At 44.4% G+C, this 27,141-nt stretch overlaps 1 protein-coding gene across 5 annotated transcripts in view; it reads left to right on the top strand.

Moving 5' to 3' along the window:
• The window catches only part of LPIN1 (lipin 1), an 86,908-nt gene that overhangs the window by 14,195 nt on the left and 45,572 nt on the right, over positions 1 to 27,141 (top strand). For 3 of the 5 annotated variants that reach the window (XM_074581873.1, XM_074581875.1, XM_074581876.1), the window contains one exon: positions 10,628 to 10,684. In XM_074581873.1, the coding sequence (XP_074437974.1) occupies positions 10,628 to 10,684 (57 nt within the window). Of the gene's footprint in view, positions 1 to 10,627; positions 10,685 to 21,953; positions 22,073 to 27,141 lie in introns of those variants that run through there. The other 2 variants (XM_074581872.1, XM_074581874.1) reach the window with 1 other exon arrangement.

The raw sequence follows: 27,141 nt of genomic DNA on the forward strand, positions 1-27,141 counted from the left end.
CAGGAGAGGCAATGGTCGAGTTTCCCAACTGTTTTCTCAGCGGTTCTGGGCAGCTGGGTGGGAGAGGGAGGTTTCTGCGATGGCTCAGGCACTATGAAAACATTATGAACTAAGTATTAACCCAGCGCTTACTGCAGGACCCGGATATTCAGCTTTAGCATGGGCTGGGAACTTTTCCTTTAGCCTATAAGTAGGAAAGGGCTATTAGTGGGACAGCCTGAGGGGACGGAGCTGGGTTTGGAAGAAAGGCTGGGCAGAGATGGGGGGTTAACGGCGAGAGTGCATCAGAGTCAGGGGGTGAGGGATCACAGATCCGAAGGGATGGGGACACTGGCTGGTGGGGAAAAGGTTTCCCTTCCACAGAGCACCCAAGTAAGATATATGCAAGAGCTGGGCTGCATCCAACCCAGAAATGCTCTCCCTTAGCTTCTGGCAGGAGCTGGAGGGAGCCTTCAGCCTGCACTGAGGAGGGCTGCCAAAGGCCATCAGCTTTTAGCCCTTCCTTGCATGGCAACTGGGGAAGGAGACTTAGTACCAGCCACTGCTGGAATTCCCACTGGTTCCCTGGGGCTTCCCCCCTCCTGCTTTCCCATGGACTCATTTCGTCTCCACCTGCATCAGATGCAGTGAAATAGGATGCTGCAGGTTTTTTTACCGCATTTGTGTACAGTGGAAGGAGAGGGACATCCCTACAGAAGGGCTCATTTCCCCAGTTAAAGAAAGACAATGATTGTGTTGGAGTAAATCAGCCCTTGAAATCGTCTCTACCTCTCCACTGCCTACAGAGGGAACTGTAAGCTCGCTTCGGCTTAGGCTCCGGCTAAGGTCAGGGAAGATGCTGCTCGCTGGGGATCTGCACGACATTTACACAAGGGAGAGGCAGTTCCTCACTTTAACCAGCTTCTGCCAGTTCATGGCTATTGAAAAACGGTGGCCTTATTGCTTGGTAATGCCGGTGGTTTATTTTCTGCTTTGTAAAAGGCCTTAATAAATCCGCAGACAAGCATCCCTGAAAGCAGGACGGCGGGAGTGTTGGAGCAGACACACCTCCTGACCGCTCGCTGGCCTCACAGCAGCCGGGCAGCATGTTCCTCACCCTGCCATACACTTCAACGAAACTTCTCAGCTCATCCTACGCTGCCTACATGCATACATCTGAACGCAGGAGTACCTTTAAAATCCAACATACTCGATAAAAATGATTCACAAAATAGAGCTTCGAATTCCTTGATTTCACCTCTGGGGAAGACCAGCCCTGTGTAGGTAACAGAAACACCACACAGGAGCCTCCACTGACAGAGGTGGACCTCTGGTGTCCTCCGTCATGTTGCTGGTCTCTGGGAGAGGATTGTGGTGCAGGTCTTGAGTCCTGTCTCTCCATGTTGTTATTAAGCTACAAATCCAGAGAACAGAGTCCCAAAGTGTTCCTGAGGGCAGCTGGTTGCTGCTGCATCAATCCAGCACTGCTTCACCGCCAGCCGAGCAGCAACGGCATCTTCAGGAGCGTAAAATAAACACCTGGAGTTAGTGATAGGACCTGTTGCTCTATTCTGGGGCCAGCCAGCCCTGTGTAGAGCATCCGCTGGCGATGTAACTGCATTCTCTACAGCTGGGGATCTGTAAAGTTTCACCCATAGCATTGCGCTGCCTGGATAAAAACTATATGACATTTAACAAAAGAGAGCAATAGATGCCAGGCCACTGAGCCTGGTTTAGCCAAAATACTAAAGGAAGTAGGAGGAGAGGCAGGTGAACCTCTAAAAGTGTGATATTGTTACATGGTGGACGAATTTCAAAGCCAATCCAATTATTTTAGTATTAATTAAAGCCTGCTTAAGCTCAAGGGATTATTAACATGTCTTAAAATATTTCTAAAGACTTTTAAAGCTTTCTGTATCAACAAATACTAAACTTTTGCCCCAGGACTAATACCACATTGCATTCTGTGATGCTTCTGCCCAAGAATGTGAGTCAAAAACTTCCTCTTGTTCAGCACGTGCTGTTTATCTACTAATCAGCAAAGCCGTAGCGTATTTTGATTGGTTTTTATGATTGCCTCCTTCTTCCTAGAAATAGTCCTGAACAGTGTGTAGTGTTAGTGAGAAAAACAAATCACGTGCAATGAAAGACACCCTTAGCTTTCCCCTCCTCCTTATTTTCTGACCTCCTGGATAAAATCCAGTAGGGAACTGCTTCCAAAGTCTATTTATGAACTTGTGTTTACTTTTACATATACGTAGTCTTTACCACACGTGAGCCCTGTGTGCTGACCCAAGGAACTCAGAACCTTTGTGAACATTGGGAAATTCAGTTTCGTAACAGCAGTCTGAGGTTGATCCTGTTTTCTCTATTTTATATTCAAAAAAAGCAGAAGCCGAGTGAGGCTGGCTGGGTTGTGCAGCAGAGCACAGAAAGCTTGCGATAGTGCCAGCCCCAATGGAATTTTCCGAACTTCCTCACCCACCCCTCAGATGTAGGATTGTTTTTCCTCTCCTGTTGTTTCCGCTCCAGAAAGATGATCTTGGGACACAGGTTCTGGCCTCTCCGTATTACAGATGTACCCACATTCTACGAAATAACCTAAACTTACTCCTTCAAAGGCTGTGGCTAGAAAATCACTTTAAGAAATCTATGAAGACTACTCATAAGACAATGATACCATTTTTCTGTGGTTAATAATGTGCATGTGAGGCTTTAAGATTTGACGGCATGGAAGGTTTGAAGGAATCATAGTAAACCTACCTGTATTTTTTTTCCTAGATGGACAGAGAAAAGTGGAAAAAAACCACCCTGTATATTTTAATTCACTTGCGCTTTAATGCAGGCTTGTTATCACTCTTTCAAACCTGTCGTGAAGCCAGATCTTGAATCCTGATGTGCGCATTACTCTGTCGGTACTCTTGCTGACTCTGGACTGTAACTTATACAGAAGCAGATATCAGTACTGACTCGAAGCAACTTCAGTCTGTGGCAAAATTTAATCCGCTCCAAATAAATTGCATTCTGATGGGAGGCTTACCACAAATCAATGGGCAGGGGGATGGGAAGCATCACCTGCAGTCTGAAATAGCTACGATACCCACAGGGAAGACCTCCGAGTAAAAGTCTACAAGCGAACAAGGCGAGTAAACAGAGCGCATAAAAAGCCCAGCTGATCTGCAAAGGTCAGCCCCAGATGTGACCATTACCTCCCACTTGCTGCTGTGACGTCTACGGCACGCTGCAGAGGCAGCTGCATTAGACAAACAGACAAAGGGTTCAATTCACAACACCAAAGGCTCGGACAGCTTTTCCGCGTGCAGCACCCAGTTTTGCGACTGTCATCTTCCTAACCCCATCCCCGCTCCTGGAAGTCCTGCCCAGATTTACACAGAAAACAATCAGGGAAACGCTCCTTTCCAAAAGCTCCCCACAAGCTTCTGTAAGGTATTTGCATGCAACCTACAGCAAAATATACCAGCAAGTGAAAACACACACAGACTGTGCCCGGTGTTATTTTAAGAGCAGGCAGCAGCACAGCAGTTATAGCAGTTTTTATTCCTGAGTACTTCTGGGTGCCGCAGAGCCTGAGGATCCAGCGTGTGTCACAAACCCAGTTTCTCAAGCCTGTAAACCAGACTGCTCCGCGTTTAGCTCCGCTGCCGTACCTGTTTGACCAGAATACGTCTGAACTAAATCAAGACTTTCTTAATAGCTCCTGACTTTTTTTCTTCCTGAGGGTCCCCTGCGCACATGACTAAGCAGGTATCTGCAGTCTCAGAGTGAGTATCAATGGGGCAGGCACCAGCTTGCTCTGTTCTCTACTTATCATGAAACCCCAAAACTTTCCAGATTCTTCACGGGTGCAAATCCCATATTCTGCCAGCTCTAGCTCTGAACTCCTTGTATGTAACAGTGAGGATTGGGACGACCCAAAGTTTGCCACAAGGCTAAGCACAACATGCAAAAGGGCATGTATGGTGCGGATACCACCGTTGTGGAGCTCCACTACCGGCCAGCTTTCTGCCCCTAACTGTGAGGAGGAGGCAGTCGTTTTAACCCTCTTCTGGTGAATGGTATGTATGGCCTTCCTCGGTGGTGCGGTGGAGAGCTGCTGCCAGCAGCCGCCATTTCCAGGCATGAGGGTGAGGTTGCCCGGTAAAGGAGAGGGCTGGGAGGCCCCTGGGTCTGGAAAGGCCGAGGCCACGAGGGAGGGTGTGATGATGGGGTGATGTGGAAACATCACCTCATGAAACACCTTTTGGTAGCCTGGGGGAGTTCCTAAGAGGAACATTCCCAAGTGCGGTGTTAACTGCAGTCATTAAAATCTCCGCCAAAAGCAAGCAGCAGGCGTGCCGGTGGGGCCACCAGGCCAGCCAATGGAGGCGGCGGTCAAACACGCTCCTCCAGCCGAATGATGGAGATGAGGAAATGGGTTTTATCAGCCATCAATAGATGTGTCATAAGATTTTAGATAAACAGCTGATAATTTTCGCTGTGACTCAGAGGGGTTAAGAAATGGGAGGAGCTCGGCAGAAGGAATTCAGACCTGGCCTAAAGCACATGGATGGGTGTATTTCAAAGACCTGCGCTGGAGTCTCACACATTAACCCAGTGCTGAGACATCCTCAGCAAGGTGCCTGGCTAAATAATTTAACTGATGTGAAGTGATCCTTCTACCTTTGCTCGAACTCACTTTCAAATGTGGTTATCAATCAAACCACTGCCTGGGCTCTGCTGCAGATTGCAGCAGTCCTGCAGGTCCTCATCTCCCACTGACGCTTAGCAAGAAGGTTGGAGCTCCAGCACAGAAATGCCATGGATGCCGGATTATTAAAAAGCATTCAGCATAGGTCTAGATTTTAAAACAATTTAGGAACTTGAGGTAGTGAAAAATGCATCTATCCGTATTATCAGCAGTGATGGGGCAGGGAGAACATCGTGCTTTTACTGGAGGAGCTGCCGCGGCTCCCATGTTGTCCCTGGAGCAATGAAGGCTGTGAGGGCTGCGCAAGCGAGGAGGCTCCAAGCTGCTTGGGATCTTCCCACCCTATACCTGTGCCTCTCTCTCCATGTGATGCCTTGGGACCCCAGAACTACCAAAGTGCTTGAGCACAAGGGCTCCTTTGACTTGAAAGCAACGATGCAGGCCAAGTTTGAGTGAGGTGCTAAAGCAGAACTGTTTTTTTGTTGGGCCTCCTCCACTTCATATGATACAGCTTGACTATGCTTTTCCTGTTGCAAAGTACTTAAACTGTGCTGATCTCCATGTGCTGTAGCCCCCCATGTGGTCTCCTGCAGACCAGCTGGCTATATTTTGGTAGCCTTCTTGTAGAAAGTAAATGTAGACCGCAATTATTTGGCAGGGTGGGTTAAGACGTCAGGCCATTTGACCAGGAACTCACTGCTGCAGTTTCTGATGGAGCTCTCAGTAGTTACATTTCTTTGACATTGTTTACTGATGTCCCAAGCTTCACCTGACTCTAGCTGCACCTCTCCAGTCAGTCAAACCTGACTATTCTAGATACTAGGAAATGATTTTTTTTCTTTAGGTCATTTAGAAAGGTGATTTGGTCATGCGCTAAATTTAGGATTGTCGTCTTATCTTAAAAGAAGGCGGCCCTCCTTCCTCTTCGTTGCTTAAAAGATGGTCTGTAGTGGAGATAGCATCCCCCCCTCAAACGTACTGGCTCTGGGTGTCTGTGAAAGAACAGATCAGCCGCTCTGCGCTAGGCCCCCACACTACAGAGAAAATGTAAATCACCTCTGGGCATCAGAGCTGGGTCTTATAATTACACAGAAATTGTTTTTTAAAATCACGTGCTCCCCAAGGCAAGAAATAGGGTGTTTCTAGCTGGTATTAGCAGCAACGAAGCACACATACGGTGTGTGCTTAACTACATTAAGAGGCATGATTAGTGTAGGAACCAGAATTAAATTACCTGAGTAATTCACAAATGAGTAACTTTGTTTACAGCATCTGTTGCATCAGTGTGATGAGTTAAACACCAGTCAGGTGATGTCGTGAGACTGAGTCGGAAGTTTGAGACAGAGGAGCCTCTTAGATCACCCAGTCCACCCCTTGGCTACTCTGCCATGCTTCCCTTCAGCTCGTTTCTGCACTATTTTCTTAGTCAGATTCAAAAAATTTCATGTAACAGGGTTTTCACCACCAGTTTCTGAATTTTTTGCACTGCGAGGAAAGAGCTCCGGAAAATGCAGCCTCACCCTGACGTGTCACTTTATCACAGAATAATAGAATACAAGGCTGGAACAGACTGGGAGATCGTCCGGTCCATTTCTATGCCTAGAGGCAAATCCAACTATAATTAAAACATTCTGACAAATGCATGTTCAGCCTGCTCTGACAGATGTCAGCCTCTTCCGGCAAGCCATGCCTTTGCCTGGTATTATAAAATTTTCCTAATGCCTAAATGTTTCCTGTTGCATTTCATGCTCACTGCATTTCCATATCTTTCCCAAGGAGCCATGGATTACAGTTACCACCTTTTCATATTTTTTTTCCTTGCAATATTTTTATATATTTTTCACTCTAGTGAGAGTATGACGTATAGACTAATCTGTTCTACTGCAGATATCATGCCATAATATCTGTTGTCTCCGAAGTTTCTCTTGTTTTACTCCATCTTCTGTCAGCTACAAGAAATCTCTTCTCAAATGCTTCATGTTTAGCTGGGAAAAGTACAGCTTGGCTTAATGCTGCCAGACTGGCCAAGATGGGATCATACAGCCTCTCTTTAGGGATTAAAAGGCAAATTTTGCTTTGCACCACAAGTTACAGTTTTCTTATTAATATTAATGAATTTACCCTGAAGCTTAGGAGGATATTATTCCTATTAGACATCAGGAGAACTGAACAACAAAGGCTTGTGATACGTTCACACTCCTGGAAGGAAGAAAGCTCAGGTAGCTGCAGAGGAGATCTGTACCTGCTGGCTACACTGGTGCTAGTGAAGTAAACAGTGACGGTGCCCATCCTCTGGCTTTGATGCTGCCTGGCGCGATCTAGTCAGCTCCATGCTATTAAGCTCCTTCAGCCCTCAAAACCTGTTGACCCCATTCAGATGCCTGTTGGAAATGCTCGGTGCTCATTCCCAAACTGGGAGCTGTTAGCTGGCCGGCGCTCCAGCCGTGCCAAGGGCTGTTCTTCCAGCGTCAGGGCACAGACCAGAGTGTCCCAGCACCTCCTCCTGTGCCATGACTGTTCAGTTTTCTTGTACAGGAATAGCCCTTGTGTCCTATTTCACTAGCTTAAGTGCAAGGTCATCTTTTCCCTACGTTAGCTTTGTTCTCTAAGGTCAGCAGGGTGACTACAGAGACCGGCACAGCTGAAAAAAAGGTTTGACGCATTGTTTCTGCTTTAAAATCATTTTTACTCATGTCAGTTTGCATTTCCAAGCCTACTAAATACGAAAGGAAGACAGTTGATTTATAACAGTCACTAAACAATGGACAAAGTATCATTCAATAAATACTAGGTTTTTCCACTAATTGCAGGACTGAATGAAAGCTCCTTAGGGTTGTTTTTCAAATGCGAGCAGGAGCAGAGATTAGACAACTCCAAAGATCAAATACTTAACTGCGACACTAACTGTACTTTCAAACTGCTGGCAGGGATCCTGGAGAGTCGCGTGGTTGTTACACCAGCACACAAAGAATGTTTTACAGGACCATCTCTGACCACTGTTTTTCAGAGGAACTGAATGCGCAGGCAGCAGCACTATTGTACAATTACCAACGCTGTTGCAACACACTGTTGACTTTTCTGCTAATGAAACGTACTGTTTTCCTGTGGCAGTTCCTATTATTGTGTTCCTGAGATTTATTAATTTAATTGTAGATGTGATTTATCAGGAACTTTGATTGTTTTTAAGAAAGAAAGAGAAGGAAAGAGAGAGGGAGAGCAAGAGCAAACAAAAGTGAGGGAAAGAAAGAAAGAGAGAAAGAAGGAGAAAGAAAGAAAAAAAAAGAAAGAGAGGGTCAGTCTAATCCTTACATAAATACAGATATTTGAAAAGAAATCTACTCATATGAGCTGTTTTCTAGCTGGATGGGCTCCAGAAAAGACTGCAAAGGTTGGGAAAAGAGGAAGAAGGGATGAATTAATACTGAAAACCCTTGATCCACTCTGCCAACGTGTCCCTGATGTTTGGAGTAAGAAGGTGTCACCTCCTTGTGTACTGCCTGCCTTCACAGCCACTCCTTCCAGCCCACCCCAAAGCAGCTATTCTGGACCCAGCTGTGTGCACAGCTGGCAGATTGGTACCCCAAATGGTTCTTGTTTTGCACAGCTGATTTACTTTGGGAAATCCGGAGGCTCCAGCCAAACTGTGGGGCAGGCATTTTCCAGGGAATTAACCCAGTTGTTCCCCAAACACTACATCCAGCCCACACATCTGGGTTTCCTTCTCACATGGTCAAGACATGGACGAGGCTGGCACCGCTCCCTGAGAGGTGCAAGTGCTCCTAGAATTCAAAAAGTGACAAAGACTAAAGATATACACTGAGACCCACATCCCAGACTGTGTAAAATAGGATGAAACTTGCCCTATATAGAGAACACATACACCATATGTATTCTGTATGCACCAGAAATACAAACATCAACTATATAAACACTTACTGTGAATTTGATATGATATTTCATCTTCTAAATATTTAATGTTATCCCTAAGCAGTCAATGCTATGATATCTTCAAGCCACCATCTTGGTCAACAAAGCATCAAGACGCATCTAAAACACAAACAGGTACAGACAACAGGAAAATGTAATTATATTAAACCCAGCATTTGCATGCAACACACATCTATATTTCAGTCAATAATTTAGCCTGTGAGAGTATTTCCATTTATTTAATTATTGGTGCAATAATGCCAGTATTTTTGTTCTGCTTCTGATAATAGAAAGAAAGGACAGGATTGTTGTTAAAACAATGGGCCATATGGAAAGAGATCTGTTTCTAATTCTGATGCTAAGCTTCCTTTGTAACACAGAGTAAGTCATTTAATCAGGGTGTAGCTCCGTTTTCTTCATTTGGAAAATGGAATTAATAATACCTCCTGGCTTATAAGGTTGTTGAAAGACTTGTAAATGGTGTTTGAATAGTGTGGTGCAATCCCTAATGGAATGCTCAAGCGCAAGGTATTGTTGTGAACAGAGAAGGGCTCTGTGCCAGACCTCTACTGTCTTCTCCTGACGGTGCCACCCCAAACTTACTTTTCACATCACCCACATGAAATGTTATTCTAATTATACATATAACAGAGTGTGTGAGTGAGTGTAATGAACATTAATGGAACCCTTAAGAACTGCACCTACCACAACCGGGCGAATTTATTTCTGTAATGCTTGTTTTTCTATTTCTCATTCCTCCGTATTTGTTGTTTCACTACCTGTATTTAAATGAGAGAGAATTCAGAAAAGGAATCATTTCATACCATTTCCACTTGCTCAGTAAGATTGCACAGTCTTCTGGGTGTCATATAACTTGAGAATGATAAAGAGTAGAATGAGTTTGGTTGTTTTTTTTTCTGGTATTTGTGCTTGAAAGATCTTGAGATTTGAATATGAGGGAAGATGAATGTTTTCAGAATGCACACCACCAGCAAACCTGGCCATATTTGAATGTGAATTTTTCTATGCACCAAAGGGAAATCTTTCAAATCATTTGTTCGTATCATCATAGTTATCAATCCTGTAGGATTAGTCCTTTCAGTGTAAAATTTCACTATGGAATCAAAAATAGTATAAAATGCAGTACAGAATTTCTCTTCCATAACTTTTCCTTTTATTTTAAACATGAGTCCCATCATCTCCAGCAACACTGGAAGCTTACCCTTTTTACTAGGTAGTCATTTATTTCAACGTGTCTTGCAGCTGTGGCTTCTTGAAAAAGAAAGTCATCATTCATTCCTACTTCTGAGTACTCAGAAAGCGGTTTGTCACAGTACTTGTGTGCCACCTCAGCTTTGGGGCTCTGGCTCTGAAAGTACACCCGCTCTCTTGAGGCTCCTGTGCTGCCTGTCAGGAGGGAACTACTCAGGGAATGAAGTCCTGGCTCTGCTAAACAGCTGCTGAACTCCAGGTTGCCTCAAAGGGGCTGAAATGTGCTCTTCTTGTCCTACAGAATTCCTTTTCCTGTCCTACTGGGTATTAGAGGTCTTCCTGTACTACGAACAGATCTAGGGATGCTGCCATATGAAAAGATCTTTTCCCTAGGCAGCAAGGTGGGATTACAGCTCTGCCCCTGTCCTTTGCATTGGGCATCCCCATCTCCCAAAAGAATAAACAGAGCTTGTTGAGGTCCGCGCTTCTTCAGCGCTCACAGGGATCTCCTGCTTCCAAGCTCTCTCTCTAGCCGATGATACAGATCTTACTAGCAGAGGACTAAATCCTGCTGCAAAACCCCTGAAAACTGAGATGGTGGAAAGAGGGAATTGAGAACATCTCTCAGTACAGATATAAAGTGGGTACGCCACAAGGGCAAGGTGGCGTACAAAGGAATCACAGGAGAGGTATTCATTAGAGCAGCTGGGTTTCAAGGCCCATAATTGAGGCCTGGATACATTAACTTCTGTGCATAGTTAATTAACTCTTTTATTCCTCATTATTCTTTGTTTCTTTCAGATTCCGTTGATGAAAGATCCCGGTTGGATTCGAAACGTCTGGACTCGCAATCTAAATGTAGGAATTCAATTGTTCGTTTGCTTTTTAACTCCAGTGCCTTAGGGCAGGCCTAGCTTGGAGCCTGGTGGGTCTTTTGGAAAACAGGATAAGTCAGTGGTTAACTCCTGTCCACCTTCTGGTACCCAGCACAGCATGTCCAAGTGTCACCCTTTGGACACTGTGTTACTGTATGTCCACTGTGGTATTATTATTGCTGTGAGAGGTTGGGTGGCTCTGTGAAACTGGTGGCCCTCACATTTGGCCATCACCAGCAGGATAAGGATGGAAGCAGCAGAAAAATTGAGAAATCTGGCACTTGACCTGGGAATAGGAACAGAATCAGCAAAGCTGTGACAAATGTGAGACGCCAGGCACGTTCTGAACTAGGGAAAATGTGCCCAGACACCCCTGCTGCTGAAGGCAGAAAGCACGTCTTTGAGGTGGTGGTCTTGGAACACGGCCACGAACTGAACAGAAGAACCACTCAGGGGAAGTATTGAGAGAGGGAGAAGGGCACTTCCCACCCGGGTTATAGAGCTGCTACTGCTGAACGATTGGTGAAGGAGGAAAAAGACACAGATCCAGGAAACATGATGATTTCCTAAGCGACCCTGGACTCTATTCCTCAGCAGTGACCTACTCTTTCAGCGATGATGGGGCAGAATATTTAGCGGGTGATGTGTTTGAAATCACAGGTAGGATCACAGCATTTCTACACAGCACCAAGCAGTGCCACGTAGACACATCCGCTTAGCTGAACTATTGGAGTCACCATACAGCTCTGCGTAGGTTTCACAGGAGATGTATTAGCCCGGGTGGAGTATAATGTTAGCATAGCTATACTGCTATCTCACATTGGTCCCACTCAGGTGTTGCCATACAGCCTACACAGTGCAGTTTAGGATATACTCTACGGTTTACAGAGGAACCTTCCTGATCCAGGAGTCTATGGCAGCTTGCGTGTAGCTCCTCGGTGTGCTAGCTGGTTGGTACACCCTGGCAGCTCTTCAGTTTGGGTTCTGGCAGTTGTAGGTCAAGATTTCCATGAAGATGTGTCAGCTTTTACAAACTGAGAATGTAACCTTTATGATGAGTTGGATATTATCAATGTCATGTAAACCGGACAGGTGGATAAGTCAATCAGGCAGTTTGAAATGAGGGTGGGGTTGGTTGGTGTTGGCAGGGGTTGGGTTTGCACATCCAATTCCAGTAGCTGAGCTATGCAGACAGAAAGGTACCTGGGAATTCAAAATGCCAGCAAAATAAACAAGGAAGGAACTCCAATTAGCAAAGGACAGCATATATGTAAAGCAATATTACAGATGTGATCTTTCCTTTCCAAACTTTGGGAACATTTGCATCTGCATTCTGGTGAGATTCTGAACAGGAACATCTCCGGGGTAACCAAAACATGTCACATGAACTTGTACTGTAACTTTGAAAGAACTGAGGATAATGCGTTCTTGCAGTAAGATTATACTTTAAGAAGAATTGGTTTATGTTTTATTTGGGCAAAATTTTGAATTATATTTTATATATTATTATTATGCTATTTGTTCTAGATTTCTCATAACGTAGTACAGAAATATATGAAGAAGAGGAGGAGGAAGAATTTTGTAATGTGGACATGCTACATTTAAAATGTGCTAGAGAAAAGGGAGATCGTGGGAAATTAGCAAACCACCAATGATAAAAATATCCCAAAGATGTTGCAGATAAAAGATGTATTTGCACTAAGTGGTGCCTATGTCTGTACAGACAAGTTAGCAGCATGAAACAGAAAGTGAGAAAACCCTGTCAAACTGAATCTGCCACAGGAAGCAGAATTACACAGGATAAATTACATCTGACCTGGACAAGGAAGATGAGCAATGAGCATGATCCCAACCCCATGCAAGCAACATGCCAAACACGCAGGGTGAACGGGCTGGGCTGTCACCCAGGGCTGCCGGGGAGGGGCATCTGATATCACCGGGATGACTGCACAGGGAGGCTTTTTTGTTTGTGTCCAAATTGCAGTGTGGGGGTGGGCATGGGGAAAAACAGGGCGCCTGGAGAGTTCAGATCAGAAGCAGACATGTACCTTGACATGACTCTGAGCTACCTGTGGGTATGACTTTGTTTTTTATTCTATTAAATAGAATTGTTTTCTGTATTTTCTGACCAGGCCTTTGTCTCTTCTTGTACTATGGCAGAGCTTGATACAAAACACTATCCTCTTGCCTGTTCCAAGTCTTGCTATTTTAAAAAATATTTCCACCTGTTTGTAACAATGAGCAAGACCCTTCGCTTGTGTAATACAGAGTTCACTGGCTTGAATGGGATTATGTCACTTTGTGGGAACTGAGCATCAGGCCTGGTACTTTTCAGACTCTAAACTCACTGGGATGGGAATTCTCTTTGCGCATGATATGCTGAACACAATATCGCTGATGTGCGAATAACAGTAAAACCAGCTCATGTTGCTTTTGTGGGCAAAAGCTGCTAGGTTTGAGAGACTGTTCATGGTATGTAGATTCGTCTGCAGTAAATAAACTGAAGGGTAAACTGTAACGGGGGCAGCAGGAATGGGGCAAAGTCTGTGGTGAATTGTCATATTTGCATAACAGAATATGTAAAGCATACAGGCCGCCAGCACAAAGGCTTTCTACAACAAAACATGCTAGACCTAATGAAATGGACTCCACTAATTTCACTGAAGTAAATGAATTCCATAGGCTTATGCAAAATGCTTGTTTTAAGAAACACCTCTGCCAAATTTATGTAACAGGGATAAATGATTTCCACAGCGTGCTAATTCTTGAATGCAGCCATTTTCTTGAAATAACTCTGAAACAGAATTCTTTAAAAAAGTTCTTGTAGGTATGTGAAAGTCCTTGAAAGCTTTTTTTCAAATTGTGAAGAGAAATACATGGACACAGAGTTGACCCTCATTGGCTTTTATGTAAGGGTGGGATCTAGAGAACGATATGTAGAGCAGGCAGAGTTGATTACACGTTCATTTACAGTATTTTAGTACTGGACTAACTAAAATTGTTTCAGCTTTCTCAGTTCAACATTGAATTACATTTCCTTATAACAGATCATTGCCTCCTGAGAGCCATTCAAATACATCATACCTTCTGGTCAAGTTACATAGCCATAATACCCCCCCTTTAAGGCAGGAGTTTCACTTGCAAAAACTTTTGCGCCTTTTATACTTCAAGATTCTTTAATATTTCTGTCTTCGTTCAAATATGAATATTTGAATACTGAAACTTTCCATTAGGGAAAAAATCTAATTTTTGCTCAGCTTTCAACACAACAGCGAAAATACGTCCTTTCAGTCCACAGACTGTAGTTCCTCCATTAAATACTTCATTTTCCGAATCTGAATTGGATGTATACTCTTTGTCACAGCAAACCTAAGTTTAGTTTTACAAAGAATTTTTTTTAGACTGATGCAGATGAAATGCTGTTTAATTGCAGTTCTAAAATAACATCCATGCCTATGTTCAGGGATTGCAGTGCTGTAACACTTCCAGTGAGACTACACTCATTTTGACACCAAGAATATTTTGAGGGAAGCATTTTCTACTGAGTTACCAGGGACACTTTTCCCATTCAGAAATTTGAACATGAAACTGAAATAAAATAAAGTAGTATTTTAATGATTTTGCAAAGCCGATCACATCCGTTAGCTATATTAGTGTTCCAGATGTAGAAATCATAAACATTAAGCCAGTTCCTCAGATAATGTCACATAGATATGCATGTCCTTACAGAAGATGTAAAGAAAGATAGCAGATACAAAACTGGAATAAATGACAATGTTCCTGCTTTAACAAACCTGACTTAGAAGTACCAGGGAGAGTTTTATAAGAGCCTTCAGCCTAAACCAGGAGAGTGAACTGCTTAGATAAGAGAAAGACTGCAGTAAACCACCCTATTCACTGATTAATCGCCCAGGCTTGATGCAAGTCATTAAAGAGAATTTTTTTTCCTGTGACTGTATGTGTAGGATTCATTTCTGTGCCTCGACTTGTTTCAAGGATTTCAACACAATCCTGATCACTAACTTTATCAGTAACAATATATTTCTGAGAACAAATCAGCCCACAAGAGTAAGACTAAGTCAGCTCTCACAGCAAGCAAGACTGAAAAGATCATTTGCTTAAGCCAAATGTATTTTTAAACATTATCATTGTTCCATACAGCTCGAGTTTTGCCTGAAGAACATATTATCACAGGCATTCAAAGGATGACTGTACTTTAAATCCAGAACAAGCACAGTCCTTAGCCTAAACTGCAATCACTAAAATCCCCAAGAATGGAATTGCAAAGAAAATGCCTCTAAGACAGGTTATCCTAAACCAGTATCTCACCTCTTCCCCCAAATCACCTGATACGGAGTCTAGAGGTAAAAGATCAGAGAGATCTGAAATCCGTGCTGCCAGATTAAGGCATCCTCACAGCTCGGCACATGAGAAGGAATGAGAAGACAGCGTGGAAACACCTGAAGGCCAAAGTTCTTGAACAGACTTGCACCCGTGTGCCTGCTTCGCTGTTACAGAAAGCCTTGGGGAGGGCAAACAGGTGCCCTTCAGCTGGAGGCGCAGGATCCACACCTGCTGCACAGGCTGAATTGGGAGAAGTGGTAAAGTGCCCTTTTAAATGATACACACAGACTTTTCAAAAAAATGCCCTGACCTGGGTACATTCTACCACTTCAAATACTCAAGCAAGTTGAGACCTAGTGAGAGCAAGAAAAAAAAGAAGTAGCAGCGGGTTGGATTATCTCACTTTTTTTCAGCAAAATTAATATACAAGGGCTGAAGAGGGGAACTTTTGGGCAAAGGCTACAGAGGCCTCCCCCGTTGGTTCACTGGTGTGGGAGAAAGCAGCCAGGGTCTGCCTCTCCTCCCGACAATCCTCCTGACAGCCTGCTCACAGTCCTCCATCGGCCTCTTTTTTGAGGGAGGATTAAAACCCTTTTCATCCAGTTTATATGACAGCCTGAACTCATGACAGTACCTGAGATAGTGCAGAATTTTCTGACTTCAAAGCCCAGCAAACCTGCTTCTCGTAACTACAAGCAAGGGACAGAGCGTACCTTCATTCACCAGGAGCCACCCACAAAACAACCACTTTTATACCCTGGTCTGCAAAGAAGTGAAGATTTTTTCTGTCACAGTAAGAAGCACCAAATATTGTTACTTCTATATAAAACTGATTTTAGACACTTTACTGTCTCAGTGGAGTCACAGAATGAACTTCAAGCTGAGCTCTATAGCACTTAATGCTTAGCCTACCATAAGAAAAAACTTTATACAAAGTATCTCTTTGTCTTCCTATTATCTTGACTATACCTGTTATATCTTTGCTAGCTACAAGAAAGAGGGACTAGTTTGCATATTAAGGAGGTAACAATACAGTGAACTAATCAAGATGTGCTGCTTTACAACCCCTGAGCAATAACTTTCAGAACCTGTTTGCGAGGATAATTCAATATCGGAAGAGAGTCTGATGTAGAAATTGCAGCCGTGAGGCTGAGAAGAAAGCAACAACCTTCTCAACAGAAGGAGCTGGTTTCCAAATGCCTTTTCCTCTTCAGGATTAAGACTGCTGTTTTAGTTTGCAAAAGTTGCAGGAATAGTAAAGAAAACATTATACCCTGGGAAGTAGAGCAGCTTTGTTTGAAGTTCTCAAAGGCTGTTTCGTACTGTTTTGTTCTAAACAAATAATAATGGTCAACTTGCTTTTGATTTGCTGTGCTTTGAAAACAGTATTCTGGGCAAAAGCTTTGCTAGGCATGCATAGATTTACCAGACTGATGAAAAGCTAGCTTTGGCGTTTCAGTCCAAAACAGGACAGAGAGGTCTTCCATGGAGTTGTGTATGATCTCCCATTTCTTGTATGTGTGTGCATTTAAACACCAGGATGTATTTTGCCTGAGCAGAGCACAGGTCTGTGTTTGAACATGCCTACGCAGGAATTCTGGGCTTTGGCTGGAGAAAGAACATGTTGATGATTTCGCTGTTATGTCCTTAATCTCATACACTGTGATTGCTTTGCTTTATCAGGGCTCAAGATTTTCTAAGCTTTCTAAGATTATATTTAGGGAGCTCAAGCCTGGTTATTTACAGATTTGGAGCTAAATTACTTTCTGATGAGATTGGACTGGTACAAGTGGATCTCCAGCAGGGTTGATATATTTAGCCCTTCTTGTTCCTAATTTAAGCATTCCTACACTCTTTTGATTTGACTGTTTTTGAATCATAGGAGTGAATAGATGCCTCTCTTTCTCAGTAGCCAAGTATTTTGTAGCAGAGAACTGAGTTTTGACTGTGGAAAGGGCGCCTAGGATATAAAGGAAGCAGTGAGGTTTTCATGGTTTTGCAAGGCTGGATGTGGATCTAGAGGAAAAAGAAAGGCTCTTTTGAGAATTTTCATCGTCAAGACTTGTTATATTCTGAGAAGGAAAAAAAACCTTGTCTGGTAGTTTGTTGGCTACAGATCCCCTCTTTTTGGGACTGTATTTTCAGTAGGGTGCAGGGGGGAAACAGTGTATCTGTCACAAAACCAAGTCTGGAAGTACTTGGTTCAAAATCAAGTTTGGTTATGCAATGCAAGCCCTGACAGCAGGAGAGCTGATAAGCGTGTTATTGTTACAGATGAGCATTTTGGTACATGACCAGTGCCTCCTGCATGGCCCCTAATTCCCGCTGCAGCAGTTCCTGGAAAATCACAATCCCACATTTGATCATTTGACAAAATAATCCTCTCAGTTTCCCTTTTCACCTGTCACTCCCCTGCCTCATTGATGACTTAAACTTTATGGTACTTCTGATGACCTGACAGCCCTCCTGAGGATGATGTCATCATCTCACCTCTTAACCATGAGGCCAAAGAAGGAAGTTAAGAAGTGATGTCAGAAGTGTATTGGCTAGCATGCGCAACTGTCAGTGGACAATTACAACACTCGCGAACTGTGACCCTATGGAAAGCAAAATCCAGAAGCTAAGGCTGGCAAAGTGCAAAGAGCTCAGGTGGGGCAGAGTGGATGGCTGGTGGATGGCCAGAAGCATCTGCCTAAAATGTGACAGATCGAACACCAAAAGCAAGATGGTTTCACATGGAATAAAGTATAAAATTTGTCCTATATGGCTTTATGCTGGGCAAGGACAGCATTCTTTCTCTTTTCAAAGTAAGTTGTTTACTACTTGGATCTTCAAGTACCTGATACAGTGTGAAAAGTTGAACCCCAGAATAGAGACAAAGCAAAACCAGCAGGACAGAAAAAAATTGGCAACATGTTAAAGTCAAGGGGCCAAATGTTTTAGAAATATCTGCAACTAAATAACTTCTACTTTTTCTAAAAAAAGTCCAACCCCCCCTGCCAAAGCAGGGTCACCTAGAGCAGGTTGCACAGGAATGCATCCAGGTGGGTTTTGAATGTCTCCAGAGAAGGAGACTCCACAATCTCTCTGGGCAGCCTGTTCCAGCGCTCTGCCACCCTCAAAGTAAAGAAGTTTTTCCTCATGTTGAGATAGAATTTCCTGTGTTCCAGTTTGTGCCCATTGCCCCTTATCTTGTCCCTGGGCATCACTGAGAAGAGTCTGGCCCCATACTCTTGACACCCGCCTTTTAGTTATTTATAAGCATTGATGAGATCCCCTCTCAATCTTCTCTTCTCCAGGCTAAACAGACCCAGGCGTCTCATAAGAGAGGTGCTCCATTCCATTGGTCATCTTCATAGCCCTCCACTGGACTCTCTCCAGCAGTTCCTTGTCTTTCTTGAACTGAGGAGCCCAGAACCGGACACAAAACTCCAAATGTGACCTCACCAGGGCAGAGTAGAGAGGGAGGATGACCTCCTTCAACCTGCTGGCCACACTCTTTTCAATGCACCCCAGGATTCTTGGCCACGAAGGTACCTTGCTGGCTCATGGTCAACTTGTTGTCCACCAGGACTTCCAGGTCCTTCTCTGCAGAGCTGCTTTCCAGCTCTGTGAACCGGCTGCTTTCCAGCAGGTGAACACCTAACCTGTACTGATGTATGGGGTTATTCCTTCCCGGGTGCAGGACCCTACACTTGCCCTTGTTGAGCTTCATTACATTGAACTTTTCTATTTACTGAATCATTTTCACATGCACCGTGTGCATGCATTAACAATTGCAGTCATTCATGACCCAGGTACTCCCTGCCTGAACATGAACTCCAGTTTTAGTGGGGGAAATGCCAGACATTACTGATAATGCATTAAATAATTAACTTTTTGGTTTGAGTGGTTATTTTGCTCACGGGCAACATACTTGCCAGGAAAATCTAGTGTCCTGAGCTAGAATTTAAGGCATTTTTTTTTTCCCCTGCATGAACTTACGTACTGCTCTCGAGGAATCTGTTCTTGAGTTTTACTAAACTCTTCTCTGCTTGCAGATTTTATTTTTTTTAAGCCATTTTTATTAATTTACAGAAGACTACGCAGCTCAATTTTCCTCTTACTTATATTTTCATAGTAACTATTAGCCCAGATGATAGGCTAGAACTCCACTGTGCCAGAACTGTACAGAGAGTGAATATGTAAACCATAAGCTCTTTGGGACAGGAATCACGAGTTAGGTAATAATGGATGGATATAAACAGACCAGTGAAGGAGAGGAAAGAAAAAGACTCCATGAGCAGGCCCTCGAAATTTGTGGACAGTTTTAATTCAAACCTTGGGAAACAAATCTGCGTCGCCCAACACAACACCTCCATAAAGAAACCTGTCAAGGGGGAAATGTTACAGGAAGAAAATGATAATAGTTCAGAACTTCACCATTCCTGAGTGTGTGGAACTGATACCACCAGGGACTGTTCTCTTGCAAGGGCAAAGCATGCCTTCTGACCGCACTCCCCCAGACATCTAGTTTTGTGGAGTAATTCCAGATTACTTTTGAGGAACCGTCCCTGACCATAATGTCCCTCAAACTCTGCACTGGGCTGAGCCAAAACCACAGCCATCACCATGCTAAGGCTTGGAAGTTATGGAAGATTATGTACTAGTGCTTGGTCCTCTATATAGCCATAACTGGTGAGAATAGTTATGAGCTGAAGTGCAGCAGTAAGGACTTCAGAATCAGTTGGCAGAGGTTGTTCCAGAGAAATAATCTGAAGAACACCGCTGTGCACCATGGTCACACCATCACTAAGAGCAGAGTGAAAAAGCACGGAAGGACAAAGCCCTGCTGTTAATGGAAGCTTTCTCTTGCTGTGCAAGCATTTGGCACTTTCCACAGCATCTTGTGTGTATCATGGCTTTATTTACACTGCACCGTAGGAAGAGAAAACATGACCTCGCACATGGAACCATTAAAAATGTAGAGCATTATTCTGTGGGTTATTTTACGTCAAGCAGCAGATGATTGGACATGATAAATAACTAAACACAATACAGTACTTCCAAAGCTGAGGCTCTAACTTCTGGATGTCTGAAAGCAGCAGAGAAGGGTGGGTGTTGTTGAGACTGTGGAAAGATAGTGGTTTTGATTCAGTGTGTTACTATCATGTTTTTATTTTAGTAGAGTAGTGAAAGACTGTAATGGAACAATATGTTAGAGCAGTCCAGGATGGTGATGGCTGGAGGATACCACCCCCTCGGAGAGAATGCAATACGGGATCGTATTCCACACGAATGTGGTGGGCAGAGCACTGGTCAGGATCTGCAGCTGGCACAGATACAGCTTCTTGTATTTTCATCAGGGGCAGGATTATTTACCAGCACGTCTCACTGCCTGCTGACTGCCCACTGACAAAGGATTAGATACGATATGCCTGGGAAACGAAACTGCAGGTATTTCTGGGCTCAGTTGCATATTATTTTCTCTTTGGAATTAAGTAAACACCCTTGTTTGCAGTGCCCAGGCAGAAACTGTCTTCACTGACTTTTTTTGTTCGAAAACTGAGGTGAACTCACTAGTGTGGCTGTGTAACTGGGAATGGAGGACAAAAAGAAGCAGGGATTCGAGTCTGTGAGCGTGCACCAGACCCCATCAGCCAGCGGCTCTGTCGTAGCTGTGTGCTGTGCAAAGCCTAGCCAACATGGAGACAGAGTAAACACAACTACAGGAGGAAGAAGTGCCAAAAAAACCCCAAAACAGTTTGAAGGATTACAATTGGGGTGATGACCTAGAGGAGAATCCACTGAGATTGTTTTACAGTATAACTGGAAAGATAACAGAAAATGGGAGGTTTAAGCACTAATTACTTGACAAGGAACTCTTCCCAGGCTTCAGGTCTGTGTACGTTTTGGGGACTAGAACACACAGATGCACCAAATCCGGCTCCAAAAAGCTTGTTTTCAAGCCTAAGATTAGAAGGCTCTTCTTCAGTTGATGAACTTTGATCCTTATTTTGTGTATATTCTTTGTCCTCTTTTTATTGTGTTACTCGGTTCCTGCTCATTTGTTTTGCACTTAGCACCACCCTCTTAGCAATGTCTTCTGCAAACAGACTGGAAAAAGCCTGGAAGATTCCTCCATCAGTTCATTTTTATCATGGACATCCACTTCCTTATTTAGTCGTGTAAGGCACCCAGAGTAAAAGGAGGCTGCAACATAATTTGAATGGAAAAGAACTACTATCTGGTGGAAAAACTCTATTTCATCACATTTATTTACGGCAATAAAGCATACGATATTGAAAGAAGTGCTTCCTGTGGCCATGAGCGTTGTGCTCTGGGAACACTAGCTTCAGTCGCTGCCTCTCAAAGACCTGCCCAGCAGTCTGGGAGGAACGATTCCCTTGACCGCTCTCTGGTTTTCCCACCTACAAACGGGAATAAAGATGCCTTATTTTGATAAACACTTTTGAAATTTAGTGAAATGAGCTGATAAAAAAATAAGCTATTTCTGTGAGCTGCGCCGCGGCTCCGCCAGGCCGCGGGGTCACCTCAGCGAGCCGCCTCCCGGCGCTGACTCAGGCCGCGGGGCCCAACGGCCGCCGCGCGGGGCCCAACGGCCGCCGCGCGGGGCCCAACGGCCGCCGCGCGGGGCCCAACGGCCGCCGCGCGGGGCCCAACGGCCGCCGCGCGGGGCCCAACGGCCGCCGGGGCCGTTCCGCGGTCCGCCGGCTCCCGGCCCCGCTGATGCGGGGAGCGGCGGCGGCGCTGCCCGGCTTCCCCCGGCGGTCGGGAGGCGGTGTCTGGTCTGTCCCCGAGGCGGTACACTGCCGCCATGCTCCGGCGGGAGGCGGGTCAGGCAGGGACAGCTCCAGCGCCCGTCCGGGGCGCTCGCCCCGCCCCGTCGCGCCTCACCCGGGTGCTGCGGTCCCTCCTCCGGGGCGGCACCGCCGGGCAGCCGGGCAAGTCCCCGTCGCCGCGGCGGGCGGCGCTCACAAAGGCGGCGGCGGCGAGCGGAGCCGGCGGCAGGCGGCGGGAGGCAGAGGTGGGTGCCGGGGCTCGGGGCGGCCGCTGCGCCGGGGGAGCGGGAGGAAGGCGAGCACCGCTCCCCGGCCCCGAGCTGGGCGGGGAAGGCCGGGCTTGCCCCGCCGAGCGTTGGAGCCGCTGGAGGCAGCGGGTCCCTCCGGCCTGGGCATCCCGCCGGTGCTGGATGCTTTTTCCTTGCCGAGGAGTCTGCCTTTTGGGGGTGACAGCAAGCGGCGGGGCTGCGGGGTTCATCAGGGGTTGACAGTGCTTTGTGCCGGGGAGGTTAGAGGGAAAGGGGGAATGTGATGCTTTCCCGGTTTGTCCTCAGAGGGAGGCCCCCGGCGCTGGGCAGCGGAGGGGGGTGTCGGTGTGGGGTCCCCGCTCCTGCCGAGCGGCGTGAGCTCGTCGAGCCCAGCGCCCCTCTGTACGCTAATTCCCCTTCTGCGTTGGAGAGGATATTTCTCCTCCCTTTGGCTGGCAGCTGCTGATGCAAATTGCTGCATTAGTACCACTGCTTCGCTAATACTTTCCCTGAGATGGAGTAATGAAAGAGGTAACAGGCCAGAGGGATTTAATGGCATAGCAGAGCGTGGCTGGCAGCAGTGGGATTGCTATATGTGAAACCAAACTTTCAGATATTTCAGATTTCTTTGATGTGATTCCCTCCCCGCCCACCCCAAACGGCTATTAGTTTTTCTATTGATTACTGTATCTCCTCTACCTTCAAGAAGAGAAAGTAAAAGACAATGTATCTTGTGGAGAGTGGTGAGGGGACAAAACTGTGCATTATTTTTGTTATCTCTATCAAAAAGAGGAATTGTGTAGAGGCCTGTACTAACAACAGGATCTCAGCATTGATATTGCAGACTAACTAGCAGTTCCTTTTTCTTTTCACATGTTAAGTCACTGACTTCGATAGATCTGTTGACCTCTGATTTGGTTCACAGTCTGGAGGGTGTTTTGGAGTGGTTTGTTTATTTTATTTTCTGGGTGGCTTTATCTGTGTCTTTGCTGTCTTAGGAAACAATTACCAACAAAAATGTACATAGATAAGGTTTTGCTGTCATCAGTATACCCAGTTAGAAATAAGATGGATGTACTACTGTAATAGCAGGAAAATGAGCCTAGTTCCGTGAAGGCAACTGGAGAAAAAGTGGGGAGACACTGAAGGAAATAAGATGGGAAAGACACAATTATGTTATGATTTTAGGAATAAAGCCATCAAAATAGCTTCTCATGGTTTTAGTTACTTTCTGCTTTTTTGATAGCTCCAATTCACTAATACAGACTACCAGATAATATCTATTTACCTGACTCAGTGTGGTCTGTTTGTAAGGGAGTTGGGCAAGTTTTAGTCTTTGGCCCTTTTCCATACCTGAGGATGTGCAGATGCACACATTTGTTTATCTATGAACACACATACACACAGCAATCATCGAAAACCATTGAAATACTTTAAACTCTGAAAAAGTGGAAAATGTAAAGTTATAGCCGAACAAACAAATTTGTTTTCCAGTCCCACTGAAAGAAAGGACACCAAGTCACATGAGGTGTCAGCATAGAGTAGAGCTACTGTGTACGTAGAGCTACTGCTGTACTTCCACTCTGATTTATGTTCCTCCTCTGACATCAGAACAGTAACACAGGGCAGCACAGTACATGTTCTACCATATAATCTCCAGTTATTTCAAAAGTTCTTGGTTTCAACCATCAGTTTGTACTTTTCAGTTTTTCATAAAGTTTGATCTTATTTATGCAGCATCAGTCCAAAGGGGTGTCAGCCCTTCTTTTCATTCCCTCAAAATGTCTCTGTGAGGAAGGTACAGTTGGGAAGTTGAGGCACAGTGAAACCAACGGAAATGTGGAAGATCTCCCAGGAGATCTCTGGGAAAGGAGGAGACAAGTCTTGAGATATGATTTCAAGATTGCCTGAAATGCAAAAAGAGGTGGCCCTTGTACTACCCACCACTGACTCTTTCTCAGCTTCGCTCTTTATTGCCACTAGCAATTGTATGGGTATGTGGTGAGTCAGATCATCCCATTGATCCAGCTGGAATTTATTTTTGTAAGGCTTTAGTGGTGTTAGTTTTCGGTGCTGACACAAGAGCAAGATTTGGGAGGGTTGAGAATGGACAGTTGGGAGGTTGGTGTGGGACCATGGTTGTACGCTTCAGCTGGTCATGAAATCATTCTCTTGGACTCTTGAGTGCCAATCCGATACCCGGACTGTGGGACTATAGGCCAGCTCTCCCTTCATTTGAACATGAGGGTTCATTACAGGCAAGTTTTAAGTCTTCAATTTGAATTTTTGATTTCAGCTGCTCTCAAGAAAATATTCTGTCCTTTATAGGGGCTTTGTGAAGCATTGGGCCAAGTAATGTTTCAGCTATTTGAAAGACAGTGCAATACCAGAACCAAGTGAATAGTCATCTCATAGTCAAAGTCCGTATCTGTGAGTGAGTGGGTTCTGGGAGGGACCGGCAGCTTGGAAGATAAGTTTGACATTTGATCCATTTGACTCTCTGGCCACTATAAGAAGTCACAGTTTTTGGCACTGGCTGTGGCTAACTTGAAATAGGAGTCAAATAGTTCCTTATAGAATTAAGCCCAGAATAACCCCAACCGTAAAATATTCCTGGAGATTTGGCTGGCAGGAAGCAAAGTGCTCTTACTCTGGTGTAGAGCCAGCCACATGCTGCATGTTGCTTTCTGATTTGGGACAGAGAAGTGAACTGCACCTCTCTCCCAGTTGACCAGATGTATTGTCAAATCACCTGCAGGAATGTGGTCTGTCCCATGCTGCTGTGACTATGGGGAAGTCTGGAAAAAATGTGCACATAATCAGGTTTGGACAGAGTTTACTGTCCTATTTACAGAACAACAAGAATTACGCTGCTCAGCAGAGTGCTCTGGAGTTCTCCCTCAACAACTTATCCAAATCAGGGTCGTGGCTGCTTATGGCTCCCTTCAAGGTCATGTGTCCAGGGTCTCCTTTCCCAGGAAAAAGAATATGCAAAGAGAGTGCTTGTCTGTGTCTCACTCTGATGAGCTTGGCATGCTGCAGGTGAGATGTAGCCACAGTGATAGACGTTGCTTGAAACCGATGGGAGTTAAAACACCCTCTAAGATCTAAGCCATAGTAACTTGCCCAAGACTGTGTGGGAATCTTGTAGGAACGTAGGGACCTAAACTGAGGTCTCCTAAAGTCCTGTGCAGTGCCTTCAGTGCTCCTCTAGAGAAGGTTCTGGTTGGGAATTTACTCGAAAAAGTGGGATGGGAATTCATGACAGTGACCTTGGGTTGGATTTATGTAGAAGCTAACAAATAGTTAAGAAAAAGGCTTTCAGAAGTTCTTAATGATTTTCAGTTTCCAACCTGAAGTGAGTTAAAATATTAAGAGTTTTGAATGTGGTATCACGCAGCATGAGTGACTTTACAATGTGTTTACCATTTACTAATAAACAGAAGTACCTCTTTTAAAAATAATAGAATGATAGTTATTATGAGCTTTTGTAGTGAAGAAGCCATCATTACTATGGTTATAGTACAAACATGAACGGCTCAGCTTAATTTTGAAAAAAATTCATCTAGGGAATCTTCATCTAAAATATTTCCTTCTCTCCCCTACAGTTTTATCATAAATCTTTTTTTAGAACTAACCTCTGATAATGCTTTTTATGGTAAAGAATATGCCAATAGTAAAGTTCTGTTAATTGCTGTAGAGGGAGTTCATGTTCAATACTACAAACAAAATCGAATTGCTTCAGACTCAAGAAAAAAAGATCTGATATGTAATAGAAGAGTGGTAGGAAGCGCCTACCTAGTAGTCTTTGAAATGTTGTCATTTACTTTTTTGTAAATGAGGAATAATTCTCTTGAAGGGGCCACAGTCTGATTCCCAAATATAGTCTGGTCTCTCTCAAGCTTTACATCTTCAAAACAGAAATCAAGGGCAGATCAGGGGGCCAGATGGATCAGGTTTGTAAAACTGTCATAGCTTCAGTGTCAGCAGCAGAGCTGCAGTGATTTATTTTAACTGAACACTGGCCCATCAGTTTGTGGCTCCCTTTCACCGTTTTGCAAGTTGTGTGGAGAACTTCTTAGGAAAGTCGATTTGTTTTGTCGATTTTTTTTTTTTTTTTTTTTTTTTTTTGTGTAACCAAAAGGTGTGTCTGTATGTGTTGTTTTTCTTTGTGCTAAGAATTTGGTTTGTGTTATGTTTACCATTGCTGCAAATCTTCCTCTCATGGCCTACAAAACCAGCTCACAATCTTAACTGTGGAACCTGAGAAAAGGGGCTGAAAGGGACCTAAATGTTACATCCCTGCTAGTGAACGTTCTTGGCAGCCAGACCAGCTAGCACCACCTGTCCACATCTTCTCTATAAAGCTCTCTTAACCTTTAAAAGAAAGTGACTACTTCTAAACGGGCCATGGAAGTAGTCCCTGGTCCATCTTACCTCATTAGCTGTGCTTGGGAATTGTTGGGAGAGTGCTTATTGGCCTATGCCTAAAGTGTACCAGAAGCAGATTTTGTAATTTAAATAAATTCAGTATAGGTGATCAAATTGTAACGGTCAGGTCTGTGATGTGATATGGTTTGGTTTACTGCTTCGGACACAGGCACAGTGACAATCTCTGTCCCAAAGATTACAATTACCGGTTCCTAAACCAGTCCCAACAGCTGTTTCTCCTGCTTTTCAAAATTTTCTGTGCTGGAGATTTCATATCTTCCAGAGTATGTGTGTTCCAATTTTAATTACCCTTACATGCTACCTAAATCACGTTGGTTTTTTTTTTTTTTCCAAAACCTGTCTGTCTTTAGAGCACGTTGAATAGCACTTGTATTTGTAAGTTATTTGGACATGTGTGGATAGCTAACCTGTTATTCATTGTGTTGTGGCACCTGAGGAGACACTGGGTCTCGCAAAAGGAGAAAAAGGCCTTTAGTTCCTTTGACTTCCAGTATTTTATTTTACAAAATACGGTAAAAAAGATGACATGGTATAGGGAAGAGATGGTCTGTAAAAAACAGGCCACAAAGGGTACAATTACTAGCCTTTTCAGAGGAATTAGGACATAGTCTGGT

Source organism: Larus michahellis, chromosome 3 (genome assembly GCF_964199755.1).
Source record: "Larus michahellis chromosome 3, bLarMic1.1, whole genome shotgun sequence".
NCBI lineage: Eukaryota > Metazoa > Chordata > Aves > Charadriiformes > Laridae > Larus > Larus michahellis.